Raw genomic sequence first — 26,857 nt, forward strand, 5'->3', positions numbered from 1 at the left:
TTCAACAGTTCAAATTATTACCCAAAGCAACACTCTAGATTGACAACTTAGTTGTAATAAAACTAATAACACTTTATTTTGGAGCATTCTATTCTTTTTCTTGTAATATTTGGACAATGTGCAGAAAACTGTTGCGTTATACAAATTTAGTAACCTCTCTATGGGAGGGAGTCTCATGACTAAGAGTGCATTTTGGTAGCTGACAGGGAAGATCAAGCTGCTGCTGCTTTGACAGTTAATTTTTATTGCTTTTCTTCCCTGTGCATTAAGCAGACTTGGCACCATAGCCTGCCAGTAGCTGTTTAATATTAGATATGCTCATAAAAATTTTAATTATCACCTTTGAAAGAAGTTTAATCTACAGTTGTCAGAAAATATGAAACACATGGCACTAGGAAATAAATTATATCCCTCTTGACAATGTTTCCTTTCAAATATGGAAAACTGAATTCTGCACATTCAGTCAAGGGCAGTAGAATATTCATTGCCCATCAAAACAAAACAAAAAAGGAGTTAGAAAGAATGCAGGCTTGGTGAGGTTGACAGTCTCTTCTTTAGTAGCAAACTAAATTGGCTGCTAGTGTATAAATAAGATATCTTGTACAACAAAATTGCAACAGTCAAAATAAAATAAGTATTTTTTAATGTACTGGCTTGGTATAAAAACTCATGTAATTTGTTTTGGGTAGCATGGATTATAGAGAACCTCTGCTTGTTTACTTGATGAAAAAACAGGTTTGAAGATGTAATGTATTTGCCTCTTTGCATAATTGGTGTTTTATGAAGTAGCAGTTAAAATGGTTCTCTGAATTTCTCATGGCTGATATTGCAGTAATAACTCCTAAAACGCTCATAAAGATGTAACTTTCTTATCTCTGCCTGTCACACAACTACTGCTACTGGGATCGGATTTTTTGTGTGTTGTCAGTGTCTTTGGCAGGAGGGTACAGCAGGTACCTGTGCTGATTCTTGCCTTCATTTCTCCATTCCAGTTGTGATGGTGAAGTGGAGGCCATTAAGTGCCTGAACTGCTTTTCCCATTGTATTCCTACTCTTGGAAACATTTTAGGCAGAAACGTTGTAACTTCATCTTTAAGACACTTGTTCCCCCAGTACCCTGTGGTTGCTTCAGTTGGGATTTAGACTCTGTAGGTTTGGATATTGCCCAGCCTGCAAACACTGTCCTTGTCATCTGCAGCTACGGGCGCTACCCGGTTAGTTTGAGAGGAGGGGCACTGATTTTACCTCAGACCTGTAATTAAGAGGAACATGCCTGAAAAGCAGCAGCTATCTCCAGTCATCTCTCACATCCAGAGAACGCTTATTATTGCCAACAGTGAAGACAGTTGTTTTACCAGTCATCAATCTGAGCAGGTAGACTGCCTGTGAGTCAGACAATGAGTGGAGAGCAAGAAAGAAGATGCTGCTGAGTTCAACATGTGTATACAACCGGTACAGGTTTTGTTGGTCATCTTAGCAAGACCAGAAAGTTACTGTCACTAGAGTGGTCTTATCTCAGTAGAAAGAACATGCACATCTTCTTCATTTTGGGCAGCTTATCAGAGCCAGGTTGTGGGAGTAGGAGGCATTCCTGAGCCTGTGCTATAGTTCATCCTTGTTTGCTCAATTGTGTCTCCTTTGTACTCCAGAATTAGCTCAGGTAATTTTTAGACTCCTGAAATGGCTCCAGGATAAAACAAAAAAAATGTACTTCACTTTCAGGTGTCCTCAGAATACTGCATAGCATTAAGACAGGTGACATCTCACTGTTTAACAAAATGTTGACATTATCCTATGCTGCTGCTAGGTATCACTGAAGATGCTGGCTGTTCTGTTTGAAATCAGTTAATTTTTCAGCCTAATGGATAATAGAATGTAAGATGTTACACCATTATCAGTCATACTTTGATCTGATAATGAAACCACAAGCATTCAGATTTTCTGATGGATGCCAGTTACAGGTGTACTGGGGATGGCTTGACTGTACTTACTGAAGTCATTATCCAAGGAACCTTGGTCTGTCTCAGCTTGTTTTACGCAGACGAACATTTTAGATTTCAAAGCTACTGCTGAGTCAGTTTTCTGGATAACACAAGAGCCAAGACCTGCTGGATCAAGTTGAGCCCTTTCCCTTCCCACCTGATTTGAAGCCATTCAGCTCTGCAGAGAGTATCACTAGAATGAAATGCTACTGACAGCCTTGTTTCATCCAGGAGTTTTCCAGCTAATCAGTAGGTAGGCCTGGATATTCCTTGCTTAGTTCCTTGTCCAAGGTTATAATCTTTCTGTGTGGATTCTGTTAAATAGGCACATTTTGCAAGATGGACAAATACAAGATGATAAGTGTTGTTCCAGGTGAGCTTAGAGCCCAAGGCTGTTCCTGGGCAGTTTCTTTATGCAGTAAAGCAGTGGATTCTCTTTCTACCACTGTCCCCAGTCAGGTGAAATTTTTAAGTCAAGAAATTCAGCTACACTCATCTTAAAGCCTGCACTATAAAAGACAGCTGTGGCTGCATGAGTAGCATAAATGTCCTTTCATGCTGCCTGGATCTGAGCGTCCTGCCTCAGCCAGGTGTGGAACCTACCTGCCAGAAAAACACCACAGAGCTCAGTGGACCACCCAACACATCTGGAGGGCCTTGCTGCAGGAGCAGAGCACACTCTTCTTGAAAATGGAAGTGGTTTCAATATGTTCAGCTCAGAAATACTTTGGATCCTATACAAGCTTTAATTCTTGAACATCTCTTCTACCCACTGCATCTTAAACAAGCTGGGACTTCTTGGTGAGGATTTTAATAGCACTCAAGATGATGTTCTTTGATGTTTCTGATACTTTTTGACATTTTTCTTTGAAATTTTTCATCTACTCATTTATTTAGACCGACCAGTTTTCAAGGGCAGAACCTGTATCCGTTGAGTGAGTTGTATGCTTCTCCTGAAATTTATTCCTGGGCAACCTCAGTGTCCTATCTGAAACATTATGCTTGCTTACTTGTGTTTTTTGAGTAATGAAAGAAGATAAATGGGAGATGCCAAGTTAATTGTGTAAAGACTGCTTTATTGTTATTATATTATTTATACTTCAAGTATAAGTACAACTTAGTGACTCTTTATTTACCAGTGACGCCTCATATTTTAGTGGCTCATGAAGTAATTCTTTAATAACCTCTCCTCAAAAATATACAGAGCAGTCTGGAAAGTGCTTCTGCTTGTTGACCCACCAGTCTGATATACCCTTCCTGTGAAGCATGAAGGTTTGCTCCATCCAACCCCAGGCAATGTTTTCCCTTCACATCTGGCCTAAGCTAGCCAATAATAGAAGAATAACCTACTGACTTTAGTCAATTGTTGCCTTAAATTAGTGTGATTCACCTAATGCTAAGTTTGTATTGAACTAATCTCATTCTTTCTTTTCAGCTGCTTGCTGTAGATTTCGTAGATACAACATACATGAGCAGCTTTTATTTATCCTCAGAGTAACTGGTTCTTAAGCAAGTCAGTGTTCTGCTCTCTGTTGTTTTGCATTAATCTGCTGCCATGGAGTTCACATTCTGCTGGAGTGAAGACAAATGTAGCTCCTTTGCTCAGGAGGCACCAGGGTGTACACAGAGCCTCAGGCAACAAAGCCATTAAAAGGCAGAATTTTCATATGTTTGCATAGAAAAGGTCACAGGGTCAGTATTCAGTACTGTGGTGATTGCATTATGGGCAACTGTTCTGTCTTTAGTTATCAATATCAAAAAGTTACCAAATTGTCTAATGCTATTTCTTTTTGTGCTAAAGAATTATGAGTAGAGAGTGTCTTGCTTAACACTTGAAATTTTCCTGGTTTTGGGAGTTAAATTATATTGCCTTTAAGGAATAGGAAAAATGGAGCTACCTAAGTATAGTGGCATAAAAAGATCCATGGTGAATTTTTAGAGAGGCTGTTCCATTGGAAAGAGCTGGAGCATTGGCTTGACCTTTCCTGTATTGTGCATAAACTTTATTTCTATATGTAACTAGGGTCATTGTGCTTCTAAATTGTGTATCCTTGCACACCAGTGATCACTGGTTTCTTTGTCAGTCTGTGTTCTTAATTGCCTGATTGGTGCAAAAAATTGAACCCAGAATTGAATCAAGTTTGGTAGCATTCTTACATGGTTTTGTGATTCTTTTTGGGTTGGTTGGCTTGGATTTTTTCTTTTTTATTGGATTAAATATTCTGCACCCAACAGTTGTAATTTTGTGTGGAACTACCTAAGTGCTCAATGTTAATTCCCAGAGATAGTACTCTCTGCAAAACTGTAAAAGATGCTGACAACACTTTCTGTTATGAAGTACCATGAAGATTTCCTTTTATTTCTTGTGGAGTGTATTGACAGTAAAGATTAGGTGGAAACAGTAAAGCAATCTCTAATGGTTCTGTTCTCTCAACTGATGGATGAAAATATACTTAATAATGTTTATTAGAAAGTTTCTCAGGGAAAAAATGCTTCTATTTGATAAAATACATGTTGACTAATGCTTCATAAGTAGGAGTATGATTCTACAGCAATAACTACTAAGGACTAATACTGGTTGATTATCTTCTACTGTTGTCTTAGACCTTTTTTTTAATTGCAACTGTAATTTTTTGCTTGCAGGTGGCAGTGTGCTGCATTTGTTTCTTTGTCATCCTTCCACTGAACCTTGTTGGGACTATTCTTGGCCGAAATCTGTCAGGACAGCCTAATTTTCCATGTCGTGTCAATGCAGTGCCTCGTCCTATACCAGAGAAGAAATGGTAAAGACAAGCATAAATGTTAACTAGAAGTATTCACTCCAATACATTTAAAATGGCTTTCCTGGTGTTCAGCTTTAATGGAATAACTCCTTTTAATTTAAATTGAGTTGTGCCTAGAACCGCTCAACTGACATTTTCTTAATGTGATTTTTCTTTTGAATTAAAACACCACGGTTAATAGTTATAGCAGATTTTACACTCCTGGATCACTGATTCACATTTTGCCTGAAATGCTCTTTAGTGCCTGTGTAAAGGGGGTGGTGTCAACTCAGTTCTTGTGTAGATATATTGACACTAAAACCTCTCCTCTTCAGTTAATGCCTTTTACAGGGCATTCTGCCTTGAAGGCAGAACTGTTCTGATTAATGATCTCCTTACACAAGCTGAGACATATTTGCAGGGTTATGGTGGGGAGAAGCGTGCAGTGCTGTTCCTAATTCTGTACTTTTGTTGATGGCACAGAGCCTAAAATATTACAGGTATATGGTTTGAACTGTGAGGAAGCCTTTATAATTTTTGAAGTAAATGTTAAGTGGTGCCTAGTCTCAAAAAGTATACTTAGGTTTTTTTGAAAATTATGAATGCAATCACTTTTTCCTATTAATTTAATTCTGAAGTGAAAGCAGCAAGCTACGGAAATTAAAATATCCTCAGAGGATTTTTTTAATAGACTTTTCTTGCTTTTCCTGTTCAGAGGAATGGAACAGACAAAGTGAAAGAGGCACTGAAACATGTAAGCCTGTAACGTCCAAAAAGTGCAGCACACTTAGTCTCTTGTTAGTGGTGGGTTGTGCAGCTCAGATGTTAGAATTTAATTTATATTATGAACTGTATCTTGGGCATCTGATGGATTTTTGTGGATCAGCATGACAGTTAAAGATATTTCTCTTGACGATGATGAAGTAACACACCATCAACTTAGACAAGTCTCCATATAAATAATAAAAGAAGCTGCAAATTAAATCACTGATTACTAGCTGGATTCAGCACCATTGCAAGTACTACAGTGACTACACTGTCACCTTTTGGTGACAGTGTCTTCTACAGTTAGCTAGATATTCATTTTTAGCTATATGTTCATGACTTGGTATAGCTTTAAAAATGAACGCTGGCTCTTATTTATGTAGCCATTATTTTGTGAAATTTTCCTTGCACTTTTTGCTGTATTTGTAACCATCAACAGTGCTGTGTTTTCACTGCCTTCGTTGAGGGCTAGTGGATGTCATGGGTCTTGATTGCTTAGCCCCTTTTTGTCAAGAAAGATTCTTTCTGTGGCCTTAAGGCTGGTTAGAAGACTCAACCTGATACCTGTAGGTGATGGCATGAGCCTCATGTTTTGTTTCATCTTTCTCCAAGAGTAACTTCTTGTTTTATCCATATATGTGACATTTTTGAGGGAATCTTTCTAATCTGCTGGTGTGAGACAGAAATGTTTTTGTTACATGCCTTTTAAACAATATTCTGTGCTATATTAATTATCTGATCTTAGTATGTTTACAAATGAAGATTTCAGTTATCCCTAAACTAATCCTCATATCTTTCAGGTTCATGGAACCAGCTGTTATTGTTTGCCTAGGTGGAATCCTCCCTTTTGGATCAATTTTTATTGAAATGTGAGTACGTCAGCTGTTTCCCAGTTTGATTAAAAATTAGAATTAAGGTGAAATTACAATATCATCTGCATGTTTTGTTTTCTCTTTTCAGGTATTTCATTTTTACTTCATTCTGGGCTTACAAGATCTACTATGTTTATGGCTTTATGATGCTGGTTCTGGTCATCCTCTGCATTGTGACAGTTTGTGTGACCATCGTTTGTACGTATTTCCTGCTAAACGCAGAGGATTACAGGTGGTAAGTGTTGCATTATTTTCATTGTTAACCTGATTGTGAGACTTTTGTAGAAAAGCAGTGTTTCTTCAGTCTAGATGGGTCTTTTCCAAGTGCATTGAGCATCTTCTTGGGAAGCCTTTTGCCTAGTTGTATGATGGACACACGTGTTTACTTTCAGGCAATGGACAAGCTTTCTTTCTGCGGCATCAACTGCGATTTATGTTTACATGTACTCCTTTTACTACTACTTTTTCAAGACAAAGTAAGTGATAGTTTTCTTTCTTGACTCTCAAACTGTATTGCCAAATATGCTCTATTGATAAAAAACGGGGAAAACACCTAGTGTAATTTTCTGTCTTTCTTTTTCAGGATGTATGGCTTGTTTCAAACATCATTTTACTTTGGTTATATGGCAGTATTTAGCACAGCTTTGGGAATAATGTGTGGTAAGTTCCAGATATTTTGATGGATTTCTAACCGATTTTTTAAGACTTGTATTTCTGACTTTAGTTTTTTGTTTTGGTGGTGGAATGTGTATGTCTGCAAGATCTGCTCAAAATGCCTTTGAAAAGAATCAAGGGAGTTTTCTGCTTACACTTGGTTCCTGCCGTATATAGGAGATTCCTGTGGATTGTGTCTTCTGACAGGAAGATAATTTATGTACTGTGCTGGGAATTTCACCCTCTGGGCAAGCTTGAAAAACTCAGTATTTGGCAAGAAATCCTGCCAAATAAAATCCAAATAAAGTTGAGACCATGCTAGCATTTAGCTTTGGATTTTTTACTGTCACCCAAGACAAGGAGCTAGGTGCACCCATAGAGGCATCAATGAGAGCACAATACTGATGACAGTACCATGTGTATCTTGTGGTATCTGCATATGAGGGTGAGCGGAACAGAGGACTGAGAGCTTGAAGATAACATTTGAGAAATAATTATTGCAATATTCACAGGTGAGGAGAGTGCAGGGTGCTCCTGTGTGCAGCTGGATTTCGTTGCTTTTTAAGATACTGTTCTGCCAGATGTTCAGAGAAAAACATAGTTCATGACAGGGAGATCTTCCAATAGAGCCAAACACTTGTTCACATGTTAACATTATATAATTTCCTTTAAGACCTTCAGAAAGTGCTTCTTGCTTCTTCTGCACTTTTCTCTAATGTTGTTTTTTTGTGAGTAATCTTAATTTAATACTTCTTAGCAGTGAATGAAGAGTCCTATAGCTAGTGAGAAGACTTCTTAGAGTTATGTTTGAGACACAAGATGTCTTACAGGAACTTACTTCTGTAAAGTATACATTTCTTGATCTCTCAGGAGGGTGGGTAATATCACAGGGCTTTATAAAAAGGGGAGAGAATTCATCACTTAACAACTGAGTACCTGTTCCCCTTTTCTCTCATACAATGTAATTTTGCTTCATCAGGTTCTTGGCACATTACAAGACTTCCCTGCTGTTTTGGTAGTCTTGCAGCCATTTTTTTTCTTTAATAGGCTTATACTTTTCAGCTCTAATGTTTTCTTTCTAAAGTGCTCAGGCCAGTATTGATTAAAATGTCTGTGATGCAGAAGCCAAGCTTGTCCACCAGTTTCTGTAATTAAAATATATTTTTTAAAACACAAAAAAGGAAGATTGTCAAATGCTTTCTTCTTATGGTAGGACACTATTTGACGGAATATTAGAGTAAAATCCAGATTTCTCAAAACCAGAAAATACTTCAGCACGCTAAACTTTATTTCCACAGCTCTATTGAGATTTCTTTTTTTTTCTTTTTAAATGTGTTGGAAGAGAAGCTGTGAGATTCCTTTTTACTGAGAAGTGCCATTTTCAGCATGTGGAGTGGAGAAAAAAAATCCCCTGTCAAAAAGCATTTGTGTAGGGAACTTGCAGCCATTGAGGCCTAACAAAGACATTTGTGTTAAAGAATTGTGCAGTGTGTGTGCTACTGACTGTAGGTCTGTGAAAAGTGTGTGGAGCTGTTCTTTGGAGGCTCACACGGGTGGGCGTGTTGGGTATCACAGTTGGATGTGAGATGAACTAGTTAGGGCCCAAAGCAGCCACAGGGAAAATCTCTGTAGGCATGGTGCATCCAGCTCTGGGTTTAATGCCCTTGACAATGCCTAGTGAACTCAATCCCACTTGTAGTGGGATGCTTTGATCCACAAAGTTTGCTGCTCTCTGCAGAGCATCTCAGCTGTGGGACGGGACAGTAGGGAGCCCGTGAGAATTTCCAAACCTTTTGAGCTCCTAATGTTTCCCTCTTAGTGGCAGAAAAAGTTAAGACTCATTTCCCAACTTAGTGGAAGGCTTAGGATCTACATAACGTAGAAAGGCCTCTTGCAATACCACACTTCAGCATTCAGATAAGTACTGTAAGTATACTTAAGGAGCTTTTTAAAAAATTTGGTGCTTACAAAGTCATAACTGTAGTAATTGGTAATTGGTTTGAAGTAATAGATGGGAATTAATCTTTTTTTGCTTTGTGGCTGTTCTTTCTCAGTATTTGGATTTTTCTCTTTATTTAAAAGCTTCTTGTTCTTCTGAAATATGCTTATAGTCTATTTCTGCTAAACCTACATAGGTCATAATCAGGTTATAAATATCATCTGGTAAGGTGTTTAATAAATAAATATTTCCCTTTACTATGTTTTTTTATTCAAATGAGCCAGCTGCCGTGCATTTGAATCAGGAGGACATTCTTTAGTCCTCATTGCCCAGGGTTTCTGCCTCCCTGCCCCATGTTTTATTCAGTGCCTGTGAAGTTAAGGCTGCCTTGAGGCTTAACCTCTGCCTTGGGTATTGGCCATTAGTGGCCTTCATGGATAAGGCCCCTCTCGGATTCAGAATAGGTCATGATTTGTTTATGGGGATGAGAGCTTGTGGTCTCATGTGACTGCTACTCTCTACTCCTCCCCTCACTTGCACCTCATGCATTCTCTAGATCTCAAGTGAGACACAGTTAATGCTTTGTTCTCTCAAATCTCTGTGCTACCTGGCATCACATCACCAGAGGAACTCTTAAAGAACAAGTTCTGGAATGTATCTCAGTTTAGCAATGGAAATGGGCATTGGATCTGTTGGCAGTGTGTGCTTTAACAGGAGAAGCTTGGTGAATCTTAAAGCAGGAGTCCAGTGCCATTATTTTGTTCATTTACTTCATAAAACAGAAGATTAATTTCTTGACAAGCTGCAGAAAAATCTGTGTGTGCTTCTGTATGACTCCAAGCTCACATCACCTCTTCACAGCCACTCTTGGGTCTAAGTGCACTGGTCTCTCCTTGAACAGCCCGGCCTTCCTTCTTGCTGCATCCTCAGCTTGCTTGCAAGCAGCAACCTGATCTTGTGTGTACTGTACTTGTTTTAATTGAAGTCTGCTTTGCCCAAGTTAGTAATGCAAATCCCTTGTTTGCTGGCCAGTGGAATGGTTGCCATGATATTTATACAACTTGGAATGCTGTGCTGTACAGAAACTGAATCCACAAGCTCTTCACTGCTCCAAAATCATTGGAATGATTTATTATTATTTATTTAGGTTTGCCTTGTGCAGATTTCTTGATTGGGTATGAATGTTGGGCTTTTGAGCGTCTAAAAATCAAAACTTGTGACAGCTTAATGGCTGACTTCATAAATTATCCCATCAGTCTCCAGGATTTAGAGAACTCTTCAGGATCTGAATAATTCCATAGTCAGCAATGCCAACTGCAGGTCTGTACAGCCTTAATATGTAAAGGCAGAACAACTACTTTATATTTTTACTGGAAAGTTCGGCATAAAAGTTTTAGCATGGGTTAGATTTCTATATTTAATGTATCTCCTGCAGTTCTTGTGCATCCTAGTTCACTGCAATGCTTTGTTCTGGCCTTTTCTTCATCGCTTCAAGGGAGGAAAAATATCTTTTCACTTAAGAGTGTTCTTTACCCAGCATCCAAACATTTAATGTTAGGAATTCTCTGTAGTGATTTACAGACTCTGTCTTCTCTATCTGTCCCATATTGTATGACTGTGTTGGCAGTCGTACAGCAGTTGTCTTTAATTCTTGCCTGATTTTCAATTTCACTTCAAATATGATGATTAGCCAAATTGACTCCTATTTTGCTTGGAAGAGATGAAGACATTCCCTGCTGTTGTTGTAAGACCACAGTATTTACTGAGCCTGGCAGACCTGAGGTTCTGGGTTTGACCAGGTGGGGTGCTGAATCTTCATGAGAAGAGGCCTTAGTCCAGTGAATTTCTTTAATTTTTCTGGATGTCCTTAATACTGCAGTATTTTGGGTTTAGGATAAACTTTGGCCCCTATCAAAAACTTGGTGACCTGTTTTTTTATTACTGCTGTGACAATGCATATTTTCCTCAAGACTCTTACTAATTTGAAAACCACAGGTTGCAATTTCTTTAACTACTAACTGCTACTTGTTAATGTCTTTGTACAGACCTCCTTGGAGTGTAAGACTCCTGGGATGGGGATCTATTATTATTTGTGCTTTGTGGGAGGGAAGAAGCCATCTGCCAATAAAACACTCATCCAGAAGGCATGTAACTTATAATAAAAACCCGCCCTCCCATCCACCTTCCCTGCAGAGTGGGTGATTGTATGTTTTTTACCCTCTGCTCAGAAAAAATGGACTTGGTTATTGGCAGCAGTAGGGGAGCTGCTATATTTATCAAGGCCAAGTGAGCACGGCCTCTTGGTAAGATGGCTTAATGGATTTAGGTTTCTAGACAGGGGAAGTTCCTGTCAGCCATTGAGGGGGAACATGGATAATTAGAGTTTGAGAACAGCTATTGCAGGTAGGGAGGTTTCTGTGTGCAGAGTTTCTGTGTGCTTTATGTGACTTTCTCTGTTTAAGTGTGTGTGGTTTATACTGTTGGCTTGTTTGATGATCAGTTCTCTAACATATTCAATGTTTTTGGTTCATTTTGCAGGAGCTATTGGTTACATGGGAACAAGTGCCTTTGTTCGTAAAATCTACACTAATGTGAAAATTGACTAAGGAAATAAGAAAATTGAACTATGGATCAGCTCCTGTTTTCCTGGGGATGACTTGCACAGCAAAAAGCGCGAGAAGAGATTTGGGTTTTAACACTGGGCACTATGTGGGTCTCCATTTTGTGGATGGCTTAAAGTAACATCTATTTCATTGATCCTAGGTTCTTACTGACTGCTTTCTCCAACTGTTCACAGCAAATGCTTGGATTATATGCAGTAGGCATTACTACAGTATGTGGCTAATCTTTCCCCCCCAAAAAAACCAACATCAAAAAAACAAAAAACCTAGCTCATTAAAGATGAATAGACTAGCTCTCTTCAGTGAAGAGGACAAACAGTTTGTTTAAAGCATTTGTTCCATTCAATAAAAAGAGGGAAACTTGGCTGCTAAAACTACTTGATTAGTAGTCTTCCTGGTACTCAACATTTCTAAATTATGTAAAAATGCGGTTCCAGAAAGATTACTCTTCTGATTTTTACTGCCATTGCCAGGATAAGGAGGTATGTTTTCTATTTTCAACTCCAGGTGCTTTTTGGTTTATTTGCAATATCAACTACCCTACACTCATTTGTTTAAAAAATAATTTAAACATATAGAAACTCCCATATGCATGTAATATATCAGCTATTGTTCTAGTTGGACCAACTTCCCTTTATTTATCTTTAAAGTAATATCCAGCTACATCTTAAATCCATCCAAAGAAAATACAGTCTGAAGACGGGATGTGTTCTTTGCAATGCAATTTACTGTACAGTTAGAAAGCAAAATGTTAAATGAAGAGGATTGTTTGTTTTTTAATAAACACTCTGAGGTCTAGATTAAAACAAAACCAACATTTTAACTGAATGTCTAAAGTGATTCTCCTTTTTTCCAAGTTAGTCTTGCTTTTTTTTGGGGGGGGTTTGGGTTGAATGAAGATTTTCCTTTAGACATCATACAAGGGGTAATAAGTGTATATAACATTAAATAATGTAACTTAGGTGTAGATCCCAAATGTATTTGGATGTACAGATTTACTACAGAGTCCTTTTTCTGATGATTCGGTGTAAAAATGTGTGAATTTGGGTGGCTTTTTACATCTTGCCTGCCATTGCATGAAAAGTTGGGGTTTCTTCACAATGTGTGTATGTCATGCTTTTCTGTTCTATTTCTCAAGCTCTTACAGGAATTAAATTTGTAATTTAGAACATTTTAATTTTTGTTAATCCTATCTGAACACTTGTGTAACATCAAAAGCACAGTTGCTTTAGAGTGTTCAGAAAACTAAAATAAACTTTTCAGACAAAAATGTTTTGATTGTGAAAATAGATGAGTTTGCAGTTGAGAATGTTTGAAAAGGCAATACTGCTGAGCACCAGTTTCTGTATACAATATTAGTGTGGTTTTCATCTATCAAACCCCCTGCATTGAATTCAGAATTTGCTTAAAACTGTATTGCACAATACAACTCCAAAGTGAATGACCAACCCAAAAAGATCCTTCTTGGCTGTGGAGAAGTGTTTTGTGATCCAGCCAGTGTACTGGGGGTAAGTGTGACCTGAAATAAATGGGCAAATAAAGGTTAAGTCTTTCTAAGATGACTGATAATTATGCACTGTATTTAGTTAGAAATATCCTGTGTTTGTGACAGATTTGAGAGCCACTGGGCTTGATTTTTTCATGGTGGTGTTTTTTGGGGTTTTTTTGGGGTTTTTTTGACATCTGCCATGTAGGGATGTTTTCATCAGTGTGACTGTCTGAAATAGAGCACCTGCCATGGAGAAGGAAACTTCCTGAATTTAAAAAATGAGCCAAATATTTGTATTGATTAGCACTGTACTGTTTCTATATTAAGAGCACTGATGATGCAGTAGCCACAATGAGAAACATCCATGTTTAGCTTGGGTGAACTGTACAGGTAGGTTAATAGTGGGAAGCAGTGCATCCTGCTGCATATGGCTTCTGAAAAGTATTAGAGCTTTCTGCTCTGATTTCCCTGCCCAATTTTAACCAATCTGTCAGAAAATAATCAAGTTTTGCTTCAGGTGGATCATTGATGTCTGTAGGTGAACACTCCACTGCTAAACAGAATAATTTTTGTTTTGTTTTGAAGTACAGGCCAGTTTTAAGATGAGCTTATAAACTGGGTCAACAGTTAGTTTGTCTTTGTTCCAAAACATGAAGACTTAAAGCAAAGAATGGATTTTGTACTAGTTCTAGCTAGTGCATACAGCTGTGGGAAGCCCTCTTTTCATCCATGTTCTTCTAAATCTGAAGTGAGAAGCCATTGTCTCCACACAATAAATACATTAAGTACTCTGCCAAGATAAAAGTTTTTTTAAAGGGAATGTTTTGATAATGAGTCTGCTTCTCTGTTTAGAGCACTGCTATGTGATTAGTCTATCAGAAACTTCACTAAACCGTTTGTGGATTTCATTTAATCGCTTTTTAGTGCCACAGGATGGTAGGCTGCCTACTTGCATTTTCTGTCCTCTGGCATTACTGGCTTTTGCATCTCCAGACAAGATTGTATATCTTCTAAAGTGACATTGGAAAGGTACTTACTGCACAGGCATTGCTTTTGTTTCTGCAAGCAAGTTCCTCCGGAGAAGTAGTGTGTTTAAATAATTGACATTTTTATACAGCCACCCTAGCATGTAAGTTGGGAGTTTGCTTTGTTTCCCCCCTTTTGGTTTCTGAAGGAGTGCAAAATGTAACCAGTTTTCAACAGCTTGTCTATGGTTGCTGTTTGGGGCAAGGCTGTTTGCTCCCCTTCCCCTTCCTTGCCCTCCTCCCCAAAAATGTGGGTATAGCTCGAACCATCTTGCTTAATAGAAATTGGAAGCTCTCTGCTTAGATGATGTAGTCCTTCCTCTTTTATGGAAGAAATAAAGATCTTACAGACAATACTCCTCTCTTACCATGGTTGTTTCTTAAGAGTTTCTGGTTCTTGAATTCAGGTTTTTTGATAACTCTTCAGCTGGCTACTCAGTGCTTTTCTTCCCACTTCTTGGTACAGAGGCCAGGGATTTGGGTAAATAGTTGCATAAACAATAGCCAGCCTTCAAATGTTTTTGGTAAATAGAATTGTCAATGTTTTCAGTTGAGGTAGAGTGCAACATAGAAAGTGTCTCTTGTAAATAATGTATGAAAATATATGGTGAGTGCTGGCTTGGAGGGAATGGAGACTGCAAATAATCATTACATTTTGCTTTTTTTGATGTCTGAGTGTTTTGAAGTATTTGTTAATTCCTCTCCAGAATTATACTCCGAAGAATATAAAGGGCACACAAATTGGTTTTGTAGGATAGTCCTAGGTGTATTTCTTTAACAAGTTTCAGTTCAAAAAACAAACTCAAAACACTACACTTTTTACACTTCTGGTACTAAAGCAGTAAAATTGATAGCATGTTCTTTTCACTATTATTTCAGCAGAGCTGACACAAATGAAAAAGTTACGTTTTGCTCTAACTTCAACATCACCAGCATCTAGCCAAATTTGCCCAATAAAGTGTATATATACACAGCTTCATTGGAGACAGCAGAATTCTGTAATTGTGAGTGCTTCAGGAGTTTCTCCACTGGAATGTGTCCGGAAAGCATCAGCTCAGGAAAAGACAAGTCTCCTCTCCAGTCCATGGACAAGTAAACTGAATAGCTGGAGCTGAAATTTAGGGCTCCCGTTATCTTGAATGAATTCCTGACTCTGCAGCTTATGGTTCATTTCAAGTCTGTTGGAACCGTAGATAGATGAAGAATTCCAGTTTTGGATCCCTTGGATCTTTTCCAGATTAATGCATTATGGCAGGGCAGCCCTGCAATAGCTGTTAGCACTGCTGCCATCTAAAATCAGTGTCTCATACCAGGGTTAGCCCTGAAGTCACAAAAGCCCCTGCTGTTGTCAGACTTCTGTTGGAATAAAGCCACACTTGAAAGTGTTGGAGCACTGGGTTTAGGCTTGCATTCTTCAGGAGCATCATGCAAAGGACACATCAGCATGTGCATTCTGCAAGTAGTGTGCTTTTATCCAGGAGAGCGTATTCAGTTCAGGAAAGGGCCTCTTCCGTACTTTCAATACTTACTTTCATTCAGTGGCTCTGAAATTTTTTCCAATTTTGGGGCTTTGGCTTGTGCGGGGAAACTGTTAAGATGATGGGAGGACCCATGAGTCTGGAAGATGTTATGTAGTTCTTGGAGAAAATCACTTTAAAGGGCAGAAATTAATTTGGGAAAAGGATAAGAAAATGGCTTTTTTATCTGGTGGACTAACCTATTTGAAAGGCAGACCTTGAAACAGATATGCTGTTAACAGTGTCATTGCCCCCAGCCCTGTACCAGTTACAGCATTTTTATTTTCATCAGCGGATTTGCCACTGTGCAAGGCTTTTGCAAAAAAGCAAGTTCTCATCTGCCATGAACAAGGGGGTGATATTGCCTGGTACCAGCATTTTTGGCTAATTGATGTATGGATTTTCTCACCAGCTCTTAATTATACAATACAGAACAATTTGTCAAGTATCTCTGGAGGTCATACTGTGCTGAGGCTTGTTTTGTTACGAAACCAAACCTATTTGAACTTTCCTTACGTTCTAGATACACCTCCTTCAGGACCATGGGCTTGGAGCATTCCAAAACATACCTTCACAAGCTTGTGCTTATCTTTCAGCTGGCATCGGGGCACTACAGCATTCCAGAAACACATGCATTTGTAGAATTGAGAATTTATGTACAATTAACAAAATACCTAATTTTACAGAACTGTTCTTTTCAGGTTCTCCTAATACTGTGAGGCATGCTTACCCATATGATGCAGTGGTCACCTAGGTAGATTGCAGCTCACCACAGCCTGGACCCAAGCCCTGTAAACTGGAAATGCTGGATCTGGGTGAGAAGGGACAGTCTCCAGCAGTTCTGGGTAACAAGCTGCCCGACCTAGAAAAACATGCTACAGTTAGACACCACTCAGTGATTTTTTTTTTTTCTGAACCCTGTGTGTCACAAGCTTTTATTTGGTTTCTGAAATGTTTTGAGAGCTATAGTAACTTCTTCTGAGAAGCTTCCAAAGAAGGCTGAGAACATCATGTGAGACTGAATTCAAGGAACCTTTTGTGGTTGCTCCTTCTCATTTTCCAAAGGTTTGTGTCAGTAATTTCAGACTTAAAACACTAAGCCAGGCACAGTGGTTTTCTGTCTACTGGGCATGTAATTCTCCTTTAGATTTCATTTTATGCTGGCTTTTCATTCCAAATCGCTTGCCTTATCACTTTCTTGGGCTGAGAAAAGTGGGTTATGTAATTAACTTAGTGTGAGACTTCTCTTGCTCTGCTACACAGGAGTAACTACAGGAATGAGGTGGAAATATTCTCCTTATTTTCTTAATGTCTGACCAGACATTAGCAGGTGAACAGTGAACATTACCTACTGTTTGCTTTAAAAAGATGTGACAGTTTTAAAGAGTCAGGCATTCATTTACCTGCAAGAATTGGAGACCTGTATAATAAAATACTGAAAAAATCCATTAGATTACCTAAGTTCTGCATTTGGATTCTGCAGAATGATTGTTAGTAATTTTAATTGGCAAGATAAAAGGTGATTTTTGTTGAGATTTTTTTTCTGTTTATCTCACTACCAGAAAGTGATCAAACACCCACCTTTGTCTGAAGCTAAAATTATCATAATTTTTAATTATGTGTATAGCAAAATAAATAATGAAAAAGGAAATCACTGTTCCTGGTTTTAGTTTTAGTTTTTGAGTTGTAAGAGGAACCTGTTTTAAGGTGTTGCTTACCTAAGAAGAGGAAATACCTGCATGTTCTCTGTGTGTGGTTTGGATGAAGATGTTCCTACTGTTAAATCTCTGTACAGAAGTCCTGTGCAGAAGCTGTAACTGGGAAAATTCTCTAAGGCAATTTTTGATGGAGCAACATCTCTTCTTAGATTCATTAAATTCTACCCACTTGTCAAACAGCCTTAACTCAGGCAGCGTATGTCCCAGCCTCTGTACAGGATACCTGCCTGCATCCGACAGGGAATGCAACTATCTCATCTTCATCTTATAACAGAGGATTGGAGATATGTTTATACTTTCCCAGATTTATTCCTCTGCATAAAGTGAAGGAAAAAAACAAAACAAAACAAAACAAAACCAAAAAAACACTTCTATGGCAAAAAGGACTTTGGAAAACCCATGGATTCAGCTCTACGAATTTTGAGCAGCAGATGCTTTTCCAAAGATGTTCCCATGCCCTTCTTCTTAACCTTGCAGCAGAGATCACCAAAACCACCAGCTTTGCTCAATGCTTTCCAAGCATAACTGACTCCTGTGTGAACCCTGAAAATGGAATTTAAGTGAAGTAATGAAACATCAGTTTGACATGCCTCAGTTTGGGAAACAGTGGTCAAGCCAAAATTCATGCTTCCAGTTAAGACAGATTTCTTTCCCTGCCTCCCACAGCTTGTCCCTATACAACTCAAAATTACTCCAGAAAAAACCCAAGATACTTCCCAAAGAAGTATCTTGGGTTTTCTCACATAGTTCAAGGATTGCATTAATGATGGGGAAAATGGTGCTTTTTTATGTGGGGTGACTTCAAGTCCTTCTTGTTGCTACTTTGGTGAACAAAAAGGAATTTTCCAACCATGGCTTACTTCTAGTTTCTCTGAGTGTCACTGCCTGTTATGACAAGGCTGTTGTTAATTATACATTGAGTTGCTAATGCACAGGTGAATGTGCCTGTGACTGCAGTGAGCTCTGTACAGTGGATTTCAGAACCCCTGAATCACATTTAAGCACGTATCTGTCAGCACCTTAAAAGATTCCTTTTAGGTAGCAAATCATTTACCCTTATGGGAGGCACTTCCTGGGTGGTAATGCAATAAACTTAATAAAAAATTACCCACTCACAATTTACTACCCAAGAAACTAAAATGGGTGATGGAAGGGAGAGCAGGGATTGATACTTATCACCTGGATTTGTCTGTGACTGCTCAGGGAAGAAGGGACATCCCAAGAGTGGTCAACTCTGAGGGTGATAGGGGAGTTGAGAGCAATAGACTGCTAGATATAAACCAGTCAGAGAAAAAAGGAGATGGGGAAGTGAAGAAATTTGTCAGGTAGGAGACCTGTAATAGTACTAAGAGTAAATGGGTCTCTGCTAGAGGGGGGTGAAGCAAAGGGAGGGTGATGGTTCTGCAGAGGGCCCCGTAGTGCCTGTAGGCATGGATCCAGCTCATTGGGCTACACCTACAACAGGAATTCTTTCCTATTATAAAAAGAAGCAATGAAAGAAGTTTAAGGAGATTGAGGGGCACTAGAAATGCAGATGGAAGAAGAAAGAGAATGCTCTGGATTCAGAGTTATGCTCCATCTCTCCAGCACTCTATCTGCCCTTGCATTGGTGATGCAAATACCTTGATGTGTTTGGTTTTTTGTAAACTTGGTGGCATCTGTGGAATCAGCAGAGGCTCCAAGGGGGTGATGCCTCAGTCACTTTGTTAGAAGAATTGGTGGAGCCCAAGTGCTGGCAAGAGGGAAGAAGCAGTCTTGTGGAAGACCTAAAAACCTTTGTGTGTATTTTGGACATATTGTGTGCAGGGATATTCCGTTAGCACTGAGTGGCTCACACATAGCTTTGCTCATGGATGCTATTCAGAAAGGGCTGTGTGCATTCTTGCTCAGTGAAACTTGAAAGGACAGTGGATTTTGTCTGTGTGTGTTGGGTAGGAGAGGCTTCTGCAAAGGAAGAGACTGCCTTTGACAGCAATGGGTATGGATTGTTTTCTTTCCAGATAATTAACTGTTGGTGTCATGAGCTGCCCTGCTAATGTGAGACTTCACTGACTTTTTAACAGCTCAGATGAAAAAGATCCTTTCACAGGGCTTTGTGTATTCACTAGTTGCATTGATGTGGCCCTGCCAATCCAGATGACATGAGCTTATCTCCTAAACACAGGTAGCAGTCATTGCTCTGGGTACGCTGCTTTGGCTGCCAGTTGCAAAGTGCCATGATTGTTACTGAGAACTGTTTCTGGAAGGTTTGAGCAGTTCTCATGTTAGAGACCTACAGATTTCCCCATAGCAGGGTGACATTATTTTGTGTGGATAATAGTGATAGACTCCTCTGAACTCCCTCACAGACTCTCTAATTGCACAATTAAGGATCCATATTTTAATTTGCTCTCTTCCTCCTTCAAAGCTGCCCTCTTCTACATCCACCCATGCCTATAAAAAAGGTTCTGTGTGCAGAAGAGGCCGGGCTCCCCAGTGTAAACTGCCATGCTGGAGGAGGTTAACAAGCACGTGGTCAAAAGACTGTTTGTAGTGGGTGACAGCCCAGCTTTCCACAGAGATGACAAGGATTCATGATGCTGAGCAGGGAAGCTGTTGACCACCCTTACAAAGGTTCAAGCTTTTGTTTTCCAGCTTCCCATGCCGTCAGAAAGTTATATTGCCAGGACCTTTTTGCAGAGAGAAGAGAGCAGCTAGTGCTCATCCTATAAAACCTGGGAGTTCTGAAATATAGAGGAGTGACCAGCTTTTCATTTAAAAATAACCATTAGACCATGCTCTTCCATCTGACAAAATCAAAGAAAGTAGCAGCCTAATACAGAAAAAGTAAAAGTAGTTAGTGTGTGAATGGGCAGTATAAAACTCAGGAAATGGATAAAGTTACCTTACTAAGTTTAGTCTTGATGGCTGTTTGTCTACACTCCTCTTCAAAAACCTCCAGTGATGGAAACTCCCTGGTTATTCATGGCAATCTGCACTAGGACTTCCCTGTTTTACTGCTAGAAACCTTGCCTGAAACCTAGATCTTCCTTGGTTCACTGAACACCAGCGGTAAGAAACTCCAGTGTGTTTAATTTGCAGAGCTGTTCACCGTCATCTTTGTGTTAGAGTTTGATGCAGCCTTTTTGGCTTCTGTGAAGTTTTGAAGACAATTTTAAATATTAAATGAGAAGCAGGGGCAAAAGTCAGGAACAGTTTGCAGTAGACTGAGTTGCTGCTGAGGAGATCCTGAATCATATTGTGCACTTTTGTGCTGAGTTATTCATGGCTGGAGACTGCAAGAGAAGGGACAAATTTATGGATGGCAAATGATTATCTGTCTGAGTGAAGGGAGGGCTTGGAGCCTGTGCTGTATTGGGAAATGCTGCCTGACAATCCTGCTGTGGGAGGTTGGAAGCATGCAGCTGAAGGAGCAGTTTTGGCACAGGGACATGGTGTTCACCCCAAGAATGCCCCACTGAGCTTGTACCCTCGTCAGCTCTGCTTTGCTCACTGGGATGGCAGCTGTACCCTCTCTGCCTAGTGCTGAGTCTGCTGAGTGGTGTGAGCACAGATGACCAGCTTGGAAATCCTGCTCCAGGCTCAGCCTAGCATCCTGTCAGACCAGAGGCTGTGCCAGGCTGTGTTGAATTCATGTGGAAGCACCTGGCTGGCCTTTGTGAGATTATTCATAAAGACGATTCAGCACCCAGTGAGATGGCTGGGCTTTGGGCATCTGCCCATTCCCTGTCACAAACAGCAGAGTCATTGTGCCTGTGTGATCTACCTCCACCACAAGCCAGCAGCCCTAAAGGTGTGATCCTTTCCAGTGTGTTACCCCACTCTGCTGGGAGAGATGTCCAAGACATCACACAGGCTCAGACAGCCACTAGATCAGATACCAAGGTGTAGATTTTGATGCAACTGAGCATCTTGTATGTGATCCATCTTCCTGATTTCCCAGACTTTGCTGTATATGGATCATCCTAAAGCCCAAATTTCTGGTAAAACAGCCTAGTAGCCCCAGAAAACTTCCGTGAAAAGCAGGTGAGAGGCATAAATACACATCTTGATGTTTAGTCCCATCTTTCTTAATTTCTCCCATTCTTTAGTTTGGAGTGATTTTTTTTCCCCTCGTTCTCCATCCACGGTCTAACAACTCCGCTTACACACGCGTTTTAAAGCTGCGATGGGAAACGCTGGTTGTCCCGGCGGCGGATCAGCTAATTCCCTTTGGCTGTACCTGACGCCCCGACTGAGGGAAAATAACACTAACTACCGGCAGTGGTAACTAATGGTGACATTAATGATTTCTACTCTTTTATGTATTTCATTATTTCCTTACTGCTCTCGGGGCTCGTGCTCCCGAGCGCGGCGGGCGGGGCGGGGCGGGGCCGAGGCGCGCGCGCGGCCCTGATTGGCTGGCGGGGCCGTGAGTGGCAGCGGCGGCACCCCCCCGCGGCCCCGCGCCGCCGGCGCCGCGCAGTGCCCGCAGCCCGGGCAGCCGCGCCGCCCGCTCCGCCGCGCCGCCGCCATGGGCCGCGGGGCCGCCCCGCTCCGCCGCCTGCTGCTCTCCCTGCTGCTGCTGCCGGCCGCGGGGACGGGCGCACACGGAGCCTCTTTAGCGCTGGGGGACCCGGAGACAGCGGAGGAGCTGATGGAGTACCGCGACCCGTGCAAAGCCGGTAGGGAAGCGGGCTGGCTGCAACTCTGGGAGAAGTTTGGAAGCGCGGCGGCGGTGGACAGGTGTCCCTGCGAGGCGCTTCTCGGTACCACGGCTCCGCCCGGCCGAACCGTGCCCGGGTTCACCTGGCGGCGGCGGGAGTCCCCCGGCCCGGCCGGGAGCGTCCCCGGCATCCCGCTGCCCTCCCGCTGCCTTCCCGCAGCGAGCTGCCCCGGCCCGCCGCTGCGGGAGCCCGCTGGTGCCCGGGGGCTGCAGCCCATGCCCGGCTCTTTGTAAATCTCCCCACGCTCCCGCACCGCTGCCCACCTGTGCCGCTGCTCCCGCGCGAGATGCCGCTCTGCAAACCAGGGAAATGCCCGGCCGTGCTTCGCATTTTGGGTTGGGGGTTCTCCCCGCCGCCCCAAGCATTTTCTGTGCGTTTTCGTAGCCTTTTGGCAGCTGTTCGAAGTTGCCCGGAGCTCTGTCCGGCCCGAAGTTGCGGTGCGTGCCCCGGAGCGGCGGGAGCGCCGCGGGGCTCCCCGGCCCGGCCCGCACACGGCCCGGCCGCCCCGGGCGCCCAGGTACTCCTTGGCTGCCGGGGGGCAAGTTCCCACATCCTCTCCGGCAAGCCTCCAGCTGCTCCCTCCATCCCTTTCTTGGAGTTTTTCGTTCCCTTGTCAGACTGCACTCTGCTGGTTCTGAGCTCGTTGCTTTTTATCTGTTTGAGTTCGAGAAGAGCTGCTGTCATCCCTAATGTTGCATTCCCTTAGTTTAAAGAGAATATGGACCCAGATTTTCTCTTTGGAAAACTAAGAGGTACTCCTGATGTGAGTGTAACTCGTTTTGGTTCCAGCTATTGGAGAATATTGTAGTCTTGTGAATTGCTTCTCTGCGGAGAAATTGGCAACTGATACCTTGTTAGTTGTGTTACGTTTACAGATAATTTTGTGTGAAGTCCTGTTTATTTAATACTGTAGGAATTGAAGAAAGAAAGGTGTTTCTTTGTGTGTGGTGTAATCTTGGTCTCTTGAGTTGGGGCTTTGCCCCCTGAATGTGCTCCTCGCAGTTACTCAGTGTCCCTTGGTGATAGCTTCTCTTGTTATCTGCTCTCTCCTGCCTGCTTTTGTGGTACTTGCAGCCGTATCTGCTCACAGAGACAAGCTCTATCAATGTAATGTCTTTCAGAGCTTCTCTGCCTGGTGCAGAGAGTTTAGCTGGCTTTGTATGTAGGCTGAGTGTGGTGGGTTTCCTTCCAAAATTCAGCTCAGTCCTCTCCAGAGAGTATTTTTTGCACAAAACATTCCCTTGATCAGCAAGTCATCTGTCATTTGATATATAGTTTGGTGTGTGTGGAGGTTAATTCTTTGTAATGAATATGGGATCCAGCCCAAACATGCTTTACGGTATTTGTGTCTGCTTCTAAACGGTAATGAATTGGTCTCTCTCTCTAGTGAAACTAATTGTTAGTGGCACAGATACACTTTAGACTTGGAGAGCTACAGGTACAGTGCTTCAGCCTTCCCATCTGAAAATGTATAATCCTTGCTTTCTCCTCAAAATGATACCATCACCTCCGTTCCCTCAACTTGCCTTTCTGACTGCTGGGTGCTGCTGTCAGATCCAGTACACGGAGGATGAGGAATCTCCTTTAAGGACCACACAGAGAACATGGACTTCATTTGACTTCTCTACATCTAACAAGGAACCTGTGGCAGAAACGGAAAAAAAATTATTTTCCCAGCCATCCTTTTGCCTGCCTTCATTGCAGGACCTTTTGTTTTTTTTCCTGCAGCCTCCTCATTTCCCAAGTTCTCTCCCTCTCACTTCTGCACGCACACAGAAAAGACCCTGGACTGCCAAGGACAGCCTTCCTTCATTTACATCAGCACCTCTTTTTGTGGTGGACAGAAAAACTTTGTATGTGTTATTCCTGCTAATTCAATTCATGCAGGATCAATCACAGAAATTATCTTTATTTTCGGACATCTCAGTGTTTGCCTTTCATGCTTTTCCAATGTCTTTTTTCCAATAGAAAGGGAGGAGTGAGCAGGACTGTGGAGGTCACACAGGCGATTCCTTTTCCTCCCAGGAGCAGGCTGGTGTTTCTGGCGGTGCTGGCACACAGCTGCCTGTGGTGGGGGCTGCCAGGCAGCCCAGCCCAGTGCTGCTCTGCCTTCCTGACCTGAGGCTCCAGCACTGCAGGTTGAGGTTGCCTTTCTCACCTGTCTGTGCATGTGTGGAGGACAGTGCAGTGCCTCCTGCATTGCTGCCTTCTGCACTGCTGGGTACCATTACCAGCTTTCTCAAGTTTCAGTCTTGTTTTCTGTAGAAGAAAGAGACTGGTCCTTTCAGTGTGCCCTGGCTGGCTCTGTTTCCAGGCTCTCTGATCCAGTTTCCCTTCATGTGGCTGTGTCCACCTGAAGTGCAGAGCACTTAGAGAACAGACACTCCTTACATGCTGCCTACCTCTCCCAGGGTACTGAATAGTTCCAATTTTTAAAGGTAGCCCCAAGACAAACCGAACAAGGCTTGTACCACAAGGACCTGTGTTAGACCCTGCCTTGCATTCACAGCTTTCTTCCTTTTCTTGTCCTACACCATCAGCACCTAGCGGAGCTAGGCAGGTGTTCTCTGCTGCTAACGCCATCTCAAAGGGTTAGCTGGGCTAAGATTAATAAGTGATCTATTTCTATTGATGAAACAAGGTGAAGACACCGTTAATAGAGTTGCCTCTCCAAGAGGACCTGTCTGGGCTATGGTCTAATGCCTGTTTGGAAAGTCTGTCACAGTCTGTTCCTGATGAACTATAGCAGTGACAAGTCTTCTTAACTTCCTTAGGCCTGAGTTCCTCCACTCGTGGGACAGTGTCGGGATCTGTCAAGAAGCATGACTGGAGAGGGCAATGGCTGCAGACCTGCTGTGAAATGCTCAGGTGTCTGGTATGTTTTGCAAGGGGAAACAGGTGGAAACAGAGCTGGCACTATGAGACTTGTGGTGATGCTTCCACTGCTGCCCTAGGCGCAGGCTCCTGTGCACGGTCCTGTGGCTGCAGATTGTGTGCAGGCTCTTAGCCCAGTGTGAAGAGAAGCTGCTGCTGCTCCTCTTACATGGTTTCCAAAGCTGTTTAAACTATGCTGCTTTACTTATTTCTTTTTATTATCTTCTTTTATTTTTTCTAATTTCCTGTGGGCTAAAGGCTGTGGCCAGAAGCTGTGATGGATTTAAATCTGGCCAGTTACTACGTGAAAGCTTGGCAGTTCCTCACCCCTGCAGCTCATGCCCTGAGGTTGGGTGCAGACTGTTGATAGTTGTTCTGCTAGACTGGGAGTGGAAGGCCTGGCACGTGCTCCTCTCTGTTGCACTGGTGTAGGATGTAATAATCTCTTGCAGCAAGACAGGAGGGACAGCACACAGCAGTAGTGTGTGAGGCACAACCTCCCAAAGCGCTGCGACCACTGAGCTACTGGTATCAACACACGCCCAGTTACCAGGGCTCAGATGATGGGCCACAACTCCACTGCTGCTCAAGCTCTTTACCCATCCAGGATTTTCTTTTCCTAATGTGGCTGCTTTCCTGCCTTTTTGTAAGGCAGAAAGAAACAAGGAGCTTCCTGAAAGGCTGATCAAGGGGCAGCTGAGGCAGCACTGCACTGTCAGCTTGAGTTGCCAGGGAAGGTGGCAGTGCTGGCTCTGTGGGGTGGATTTTGCTGAGTGTTGTAGCAGCTCACTGGAGCTTTTCAAAGGGAATAGTACAAAGGTTCCTGCCCAGAACTGCTCTAATAGATGGAAAAATGTCATAAGCCTCACATGTGGTTGGATGGATCTGCTGCTCAGAAGATCCAGTTAAGGACACCCAGGCCAGTGTGCAGGTCTGAGTGAGGCTGTATGACAGGCCAGGAGGAACCATGGTTGCCTTCTAAACAAAACAAGCATGTCCTTGTGAGACTGCTCAGACAAACTGGAATCAAAGGAATTAAATAGGCTGGAATTTGTTCTGGTAGTTATTTGGGTGCAAACTTGTACAACCTTTAATTTGAGGTGAAGAGCAGAATCTCTAAGGTTCAAAGTGACCTCTGGGAATAATATCATCCAACATATGTCAACAAGGGGAGATGGGAGGTGTAAATGGGAGGGAGAGCTGGGCTCTGAATAACTTACCCTCTGAATGTGTACAGGCTTGATGATCCCTTTCTCCTAGCTCACACCTGCCATGAGGCTGTCTTCCACTTGCCAGGTGGGGAGAAAAAGCTGCAGTTTGGTCTCACCATCTTGCTTCCTGGGTGCTTCGGCTCCTAACGTGGTACTTCCTGCCTTTTGTGAGCTGGGCTGGAGTGCAATAGCTCATCTTCCAGGGAGGGGCCTGTTGAGGGTGTTCTGTGTTGGAGCCCTGTTTCTCTCTGCTCTGGGCAGTTCATCCCGGTGTGACACGTCCTGACTCCAGGCTGACCCAGTCCGGACAGGGGCCAACCTGCATGTCTGCACTCCCAGAACAAATGCAGCGTTTCTCTGTGCAGGCGTTTGCACTGGGAGATGGGCAGAGATGCCTGCCCACCGTGTGCTCCTGAGGCACAGGCCAAAGGGGACCTGGGCTGCTGCTGCCTCTGTGTGTCTCAAGTGTCCTTCAGGAGGGTTTGTGTTGCTGAGGAGAGCTGGACCAAGGAGGAGCTGCCTCCAGCTACAAACGAGCCCTGCAGTCAAGCTCAGCTTCTTTCCGTGAGACTTTGATCCCTCCATGGCTTTTGCTCTGGGCCGTTGCGTGCAGTGCTCCGAGCGGGCAGAGCCTGGCCTGGGCAGGCTGCAAAACAGAGCAGGGCTCTGGCAGGGAGACAGCACCCAGAAAGTGAATCAGTCCCCGTGGATTTTGTGGAGTT

The 26,857-nt window shown here is 42.3% G+C and overlaps 2 protein-coding genes across 6 annotated transcripts in view; both read left to right on the forward strand.

The window, feature by feature from the left end:
* Positions 1–12,882, forward strand: part of TM9SF3 (transmembrane 9 superfamily member 3) — a 43,600-nt gene extending 30,718 nt beyond the window's left edge. Inside the window, exons 10-15 of the mRNA XM_063405785.1 lie at positions 4,626–4,765; positions 6,310–6,378; positions 6,470–6,616; positions 6,774–6,857; positions 6,965–7,041; positions 11,513–12,882. Coding sequence (XP_063261855.1) covers positions 4,626–4,765; positions 6,310–6,378; positions 6,470–6,616; positions 6,774–6,857; positions 6,965–7,041; positions 11,513–11,580 — 585 coding nt within the window. The 3' untranslated portion in view covers positions 11,581–12,882. The remainder of the gene's footprint in view (positions 1–4,625; positions 4,766–6,309; positions 6,379–6,469; positions 6,617–6,773; positions 6,858–6,964; positions 7,042–11,512) is intronic.
* An 8,907-nt stretch (positions 12,883–21,789) lies between these two features.
* The window catches only part of TLL2 (tolloid like 2), an 85,563-nt gene continuing 80,495 nt past the window's right edge, over positions 21,790–26,857 (forward strand). For 3 of the 5 annotated variants that reach the window (XM_063405789.1, XM_063405786.1, XM_063405788.1), the window contains exon 1: positions 21,790–22,008. In XM_063405789.1, the coding sequence (XP_063261859.1) occupies positions 21,858–22,008 (151 nt within the window). In that variant the 5' untranslated portion in view covers positions 21,790–21,857. Of the gene's footprint in view, positions 22,009–24,824; positions 24,926–26,857 lie in introns of all 5 variants that reach the window. The other 2 variants (XM_063405790.1, XM_063405787.1) reach the window with 2 other exon arrangements.

This window comes from Prinia subflava, chromosome 9 (genome assembly GCF_021018805.1).
Source record: "Prinia subflava isolate CZ2003 ecotype Zambia chromosome 9, Cam_Psub_1.2, whole genome shotgun sequence".
In the NCBI taxonomy this organism is placed as follows: domain Eukaryota; kingdom Metazoa; phylum Chordata; class Aves; order Passeriformes; family Cisticolidae; genus Prinia; species Prinia subflava.